Source organism: Galeopterus variegatus, unplaced genomic scaffold, assembly GCF_000696425.1.
Source record: "Galeopterus variegatus unplaced genomic scaffold, G_variegatus-3.0.2 Scaffold15027, whole genome shotgun sequence".
NCBI classification, from domain to species: Eukaryota; Metazoa; Chordata; class Mammalia; order Dermoptera; family Cynocephalidae; genus Galeopterus; species Galeopterus variegatus.
This window is the reverse complement of record NW_007741138.1, coordinates 10,532-17,668: the sequence shown is the minus strand read 5'-3', so window position 1 is coordinate 17,668 and position 7,137 is coordinate 10,532. Positions and strand designations below refer to the sequence as shown.

General features: G+C 38.4%; 1 protein-coding gene across 1 annotated transcript in view; it reads left to right on the top strand.

Moving 5' to 3' along the window:
* The window catches only part of ISOC1 (isochorismatase domain containing 1), a 15,805-nt gene extending 9,057 nt beyond the window's left edge, over positions 1-6,748 (top strand). Inside the window, exons 5-6 of the mRNA XM_008563813.1 lie at positions 1,189-1,305; positions 6,504-6,748. Of these exons, the coding sequence (XP_008562035.1) occupies positions 1,189-1,305; positions 6,504-6,650 (264 nt within the window). The 3' untranslated portion in view covers positions 6,651-6,748. The remainder of the gene's footprint in view (positions 1-1,188; positions 1,306-6,503) is intronic.
* Positions 6,749-7,137: the final 389 nt, after the last annotated feature.

Below are 7,137 nucleotides of genomic sequence, written 5' to 3'. Positions count from 1 at the left end.
CTTTTAAACAGCTATTAAACTAAAATTTAAAAAATTATGACCAAAACTATAAAAACAATGAAATCAAAATAATATTAATTTAATATGGTTGTAAATACTTATGGATTCCTAATGCTGACTTCAATTGGTTTATTACTAGCTTTTAAACAGCTATTAAACTAAAATTTAAAAAATTATGACCAAAACTATAAAAACAATGAGATCAAAATAATATTAATTTAATATGGTTGTGATATTTTGATAGTAGGTTTTATAGTAGTAGGTTTTAATAGTAGAAGGCTATTGCCTTAGGTTTAGAGGCACATTAAATATTACTGTATTTTGAGTTCATTAATGACAGTGTAGAGGAAGCTATTTTGTATACATACGTCATATCTCATGCTGCTGCTGGCTTTGCACTTTTTTTGATTGTTCGTCGTAATTAGACCTCATGCTTAATCACAATTATTTTTGAGCAGTCCTCCAATGCTAATTTTAATGAGGTATCATTGATAATTCTCCAAAGCTCTCTTTTTATGTGAAGATAAAGTTGACATTGGAGCATTATTGAAATCTGTTCTCTTTGGTTGTAAATATTATTCAGTTATTGTTGAAGTGTGTTTTTACTTTATATTCTCTGCTAATGAATTGTTCTACAAGTTAGGACTTACAAAGATGGAATCCACATGATATATTTGCTGTTGCTATGAACTGGGTATTTTTTGCCTGTGTCATAAGTTATTTTTAACTTGATCTACCTTTGCTACTGGGTGCCTTGTGATGACTCAGTTTCCCACTAATTTCTCAATATTCAATACTTCAAATTCATTCTTTGTGTTGGCCACTTGATGTGTTTGTAGAAATAAATCCTAATACAAGTGCAACCAAAGCAGTCGTAGTAGTCAGCTATATGAAGGTCATCCAGATGACCCAAATGAAAATCTTTTAATAATTCTTACAGAACTCTAAGAATATGTTCAAAGTTCCTAGTATGAGAAACATTGATGTAATCCTGATTTTACAATGAATAAACCAAAGCCAGAGATGCTGTTTTATGCTCAAGATCACCTAGCTAATTAGAGGCAAGACGAGTGTAGAACAAGGTTGTTAGATTTGCAGTGCTCTGTCTGCTTTGTCACGTTGTTGTACATTTGTAAAATACTTTCAGTATATCATATTATTACATGTGACTTTTTACTTTCCTTCTAGACGCATGTATGCATCCAACAAACCGCTCTGGAGCTAGTTGGCCGAGGAATTGAGGTTCATATTGTTGCTGATGCCACCTCATCAAGAAGCATGATGGACAGGATGTTTGCTCTTGAGGTAATTGTCCTACTTGCAAGTAAATCATTTATCAAGTTTTCCAAGTAAATTAGGAGAGTATTGAATATTTAACAATAATGAAAGATTTACCTCTTAAATTTGAGCTTGGTCTGACAACGTCAGATTCATTGATTTCCAGAGACTTGGTGGCACAGACTGACCTTTAAGGTCTCACCACCACGTAGTATTTTATATCTCATCTCCTCCTCAGATCTAGCTTGCTGTGATGCCAAAAGCTCTTTTACATCTTTTGTTGTATACATAGACTAAGAGATATTCCAAGAAGCCTAACCTGAACTGTTTAGAGATTTGCAAATTAAAAACAGCTCATCTGGGTTTAACTCAGCCAAGATCTGTACAAAAAATTGGGGAGAGTGGGCCTAACCCTTATATTAGGTTTCCTCAGACTCCAATATCTGAAACTAGAAGATGTGTCACCAGCTGTGGACTCCAGTCACCTACAGTGTTTCCTGGCTCTCTGGCACTAGCTCGTCATGCTGTTGCATAGTCAGGGAGTCAGTGATTCTCCGTCAACATTGCCTAACAGTAGTCTTGTTTAAACATTTTCTATTACAGGACTGTTGAAAAGCAAACTACTGCATGATCCTGGGAAACATTCACTTCATATTGTAGATTTCTCTCTTTCATATTTAATTCTAATTCTGTAATAATTTTAGAGTAATGTACATTTGGATTTAATTGCTGAGTTCTCTATTTTTATTGTGAATGGGAAATATAGATTTTTTTTTTTTTTTTTTTTAGATCTTGCAGTGTTCTGTGTACAAGCTGGCCTTACAAACTGCTTTCTCTGGAGGATTGCTAAATTATCTCTTTAGCCTAAAGTGTTCTCCAGGGTGGTAAGGTAGTGCAAACAAGAAAGGGGAAGGGCTAGTCAGGGGAAAGAAAGGAGAAGAGCAAAGGGCAGTGGGGAGGGCCCTCGCAGAAGCAGGCAGGGAGCTGGCGACGGCATTGTTCTCAGACCAGGGTTGGTCATCCAGTCTCTTGTTCCTGAGGCAGTGAGTCCTATCTTGCAATTTACTCATGGAAATAGTTTTGTTTATTTTGTTAAACTATTTTCTAGCCCATTTGGATGGTCTAGTTCTATTGGCTTCTCTGGTAGTTAGGCACTAAGTGTTGTTTCTTTCAGTCTTAGCAAAGATCTTTAAGCAGATTCTTAAATGAATTAATGAATTAATCAACTTCCACTTTTCAAGTTTCTTTAGTAACCTGAGTTGAAACACTTCCACTGTCAGGTCCTCATCACCTCAGCAAGCAGTTCTTTTCATCTGTGGATAAACCTTTATGGTAATGATGAGGTCCAGAACTTAAGTATTTTCAAGGAAGTAAAAAAACTAAAAATATACAAACAACAAAACTTTTCTTGCTTGTAAAGATATTTCAAGGATTTTTCTCCTACATTCATAAAAATTCTTAGACATGTCTTTGTTATAGCCTTTATCACAGAGAATTTTGATTGGTGGCAATTCTGTCTTCCCATAAAACTCAGACTAAAAACACAGTCAGCTGATTACCATCTGAGGGTCAGTGTTTGAGAGGCAGTCTGCACTCTCAGTGATTAGGAGTCTACACAACCGGGGGAGTGACGGTAATGTGGGTTTGAGTGTGGGTTCTGGTGTTTCATGAGTTTGTCCTTGAGCAATTTATGTAACTTTGATGCCTCAGATTTCTCTTGATGAAATAATAATAGCAACTACATCATAGGATTTTTGTGAGAATTAAATGAGATAATGTAGTGATAGCAGTTAGTACAGTGCCTGACGCCGTAAATGCTCAAGTGTTCTCTGCTGCCTTTTGTTATTATTATTATTTGTTTTTGTCTTCATGAGATTAGTCTTACCAGAAATGTATAAACATATAACCTCCAAGACCCAGAAGGGACTAGTCTGGAGAAGTTGTGAGAAGGGGTGGAAAGAACCTACGGTCTGGGGTGGGTGGAAGGGCCTGGAGCAGCCGGTGTTGCCTGGGTTTGAAGTGTTGAGATTGAAAGGGAAAAACATCGTAGATCAGTCAGGTGGTGAATCTGGTCAGGTGGAAAGACTTGCCATATGCCAGGTTTTTTTCTCTTAGTCTTAATTTGCTAATGGAGGTGATTTAGTTTGTCCCTCTATTTTGGGGAGAAATGTTTTCTCTTTTTAAACTATGTCTGTAAAATTTCAAATAGCAATGTAGCCAGTTCCCTTTCTTCTCTGTTCCTTTAGAACGTAACTACTTAAAGATAATTCCAAAGACTATCCATATTGCCTATTATTATACAATAAGATTTATAGTTCACATTACTGAAACTACATTGTGCCGGGGTCTGTAGTAAATGCTTTATTCAATAATGTTTTCTGAGCACCTATCATCTGTCAGATATTGTTTCCTTCAATTAATAATGGTACAGTAAATGCAGAGTAAACTAGAACAAAACCTTCTCTTGAAGTTGATGTTTTTGTACTTTTGGGGTTTTAGTGTGGCTTGGAAATTTAATGGGTTTAATCCCTCCCACCCCCACCCCTCAGAGGCTTTTGTGACTTTGTGCTCTTGCATTTTTAGGTTTGTAGGTCACAGCAACCTTTCTTTTCCTTTGGCCTAGTTGGACTGGATTTGCAAGTGAAAGGGAAGAACTTCAGAAGCTTATTAAGACATGAACCTGAGTGCATTGAACAGCCAGAGTTTTAATTGCCCCTTTTTAAACCAGGAGAGAAATGGGCTTGGTATCAGTATTTAGGTGTCCTCATAGCTCAGGGTGGTGGGCAGGAACCTGCCAGGTATATGCCTGGCAATGATGCTTCTGTTCTCTCTCTGCTTAGGCACCGTTTCCAGCTAGAGCCGGGCAGGGCAGGCATGGGGATGGTCTACAAGCCAGATCTAAACACTTTGCATTTTGTTAAAACGCCTTCCCCAACACCCACTCTGGGCTAGGTTATGCTTAAACCCAATCAGTATTGCCCACATGTCAATCTTGAAGCTAGGTAATATTGTATAGGCCTCAGCTTAGTAAAATGTATTTCTGAATGTAAGCGTCCCCACCTGCCCCTTCTGTGGTGGCCTCTTAGCATTGGGGTAGAATGGACCGGTGCTGGTCAGAAGAACACTAGGGAAAACTGGCCATTGTAGACAGGCTTCTTCCTGGATCACCATATTTCTTCCTTTGACCTGCGAATAGTTTTCTGTCCTTCATGCCTTACCAAGGAACTAGAAAGATTAGTGACAACTGACCCTTGTTGGGTCAAAGCACTTTCACAGACACTGAAAGTCTGTGATTCAAATTCAGACTGAATCATTGAAAGACCGTTGATTCCACAGTGAGCAGTAGGGAAGGCAGGGCAGAGTGGGCAGCTGGTAAGGGCAGGAGCTGGGCTTGAATGACAGGACGTGCAGTGCAGTTTTCACACACTGGACTGCAGCCAGTCTTGTATCTGTTCCCTGTCCTTCTGTCTGAAGTGAGCACATGATCTTTTGACATTTTCAGAGTGTTTTGATGTGATGGTCAGTTGACTAAAAAGCAAGGAGGAGGAAATTAGTTTCCAAAAGTCTTTTAAACAAAAAAAAACCTCAGAGGTAAGTGCACCCCTGGTCTGTGTCCAAACATAAAGGACACTAACAGCCTTGCTCCCCCGCCCCTGTCTACATAACGTCCTGCTGTGTTTTCATTTCTTGAGAGCCCTGGTCAGCTGCTCTGCACCCTTTTCTGTACTGGTTGTTGAGGTCCATGCTTGCTTTCTGATGAATAGGTTATGGCTCACACTCCCTCTACCTCCTGAGGGATGCAAAGGAAGAGTCTGCCAGTGGAAAGGCTGGGTCTGCGGATGTACAGCCAGCTAAAGGAACATTTACTTCTGTCCCACAGGCTACTCAAGTGCCTCTTGGGTCTTTTGCTCCGACTTGCCTAGAAGTTGTTTCTAACCACTTCCTCTTCTGTGGCTCTTACAGTGGATGCTTTTTGTGTTAACAGTTTTCCCATTTTTTTCCCCCAAGGTTTCCGATGACAAATATATCCAGAGAATGAATCTCTGCTGTAGAATTCTCTTCTCTTCTTCCTTCTGTCCTTCTCTCTTTTTCTCTCACTTTCTGTTCTTTGTCTTCCTCCCTCCCTTCATTCTCCTTTCCCTACTCCTCCGTCTCTTGCGTCCCCTCCTTCAGATTTCTGTCTTTAGTTATTGCGATTCCACTGAAGCATTTGGCCGGGACATTCTTTGACCTGTCAGTGAAACTTTGCACAACCTTAAATTTTATAATCTTATTTAGAGATTCTAAAAAGTTCATGATTTGGCAGTGGTGGTGGCTTCTCAGGGGGCATATTCTTAAACCTCACACATGACACTTTTCTCTACCGTCAGCCACTTCTAGACAGCAGAACTTTTGTGGGAAGGACTCACATGTTATATGTCAGATGTTTGGGGGCAGAAGAAAAAAGTGAAGAATCATCGTTTTAATTCTTCTAGTAGTTTTAATGCAATTAAAAACTTTAGTTATGTGAAATTGGACAATAAAATAGTAGTGAAATATTGTAGATAGCTACAATTATATCCATTGCATAGATAATGGAGCTTTAGAAGTACCCCCCCCCATTTAAAAAAAAATAACTAGCTATTAAATGCCAGAAATGCCAGGGATGTGTGTGTGTGTGTGTACACATATCAGTGTACATCATGATCTCATATATTATCTCAGTTAAACTACAGAGGGGGAAATGTGGACAAAGTCACCTTTTTTGATCTCAATAGTAGAAATAGAAATAAAAGACTAATACATTTAGGAGTGAGTCAAAAGCCCTCATTTGAGTGAATGAATAGAGATGAAGCACAAATCTCCAAGTAGGAAACAGCGGCAATTAAAAGTGTCCAAACATTTAGTGATGGAATACAGTTTATACCTTTCCTTTCTCTCTCATCTCATGTTTTACAATCTTTAGCCTTGATTACCCTCCAGTCCCTGGCAAATGTAGGTCATGACATTGGCTATCTGTTTTCTTTTACTTGTTTCTAGACCATTTTACTAATACTGAGAATAATCATGAGTTTGTGGTATGGCTAGTTTTGAAATCTATCTGCTTCACCAAATCTGACGGTATGACCGAGGACCATGATTTTAGTAAAGGACACTAATTGTGTTCCAGCATATGTTTGTTGTTTTAAAATAGTGTTCATTCTTATGCTTACTTCTTGATTTGTCTTTATCTTTTTCTTTTTAAGCGTCTTGCTCGAACTGGGATTATAGTGACCACGAGTGAGGCTATTCTGCTACAGCTGGTGGCTGATAAAGACCATCCAAAATTCAAAGAAATTCAGAATCTTATTAAGGCAAGTGCCCCAGAGTCGGGTCTGCTTTCCAAAGTATAGGACATTTGAAGGACTGATATGCTGCTCACCATGAGGGACAGGACTGTAAGCCCAGACAAGCTCTCGTCTCTGTTAGAAATAAAATGTTAAGTCAAAAACGGCTCCTTTTTTGCGTTTCTTAGTAAAACTTACCTGGCTAGACCATTGGGGTACCAGTGTTTAGTTACAAATGTCAAAGCCTTCAGGTGCTGCTTACCTTTTTTCGTTAACGTGCTTTTATTTATTAAAAATAAATTACAATGGAGGTGCCTGTTTTGTCTCTACTGTATACACCGATCTTAACTTTCAAAGTGCTCACTTGTGAAGTTTTCTTAAGTTGTGCACTTAAAAAATGTGTACCAGTGATTTGACTTTTATATTATCATAAGATATATGTTATAATGTTAATGTGGATTCAGTGCTTTTACTTTACAGGTTGATTGAAATAGAATTATTATATGTGAATTTAAAAACAGGACTCTGGGTCATGATACCCCCTTCCCATTGA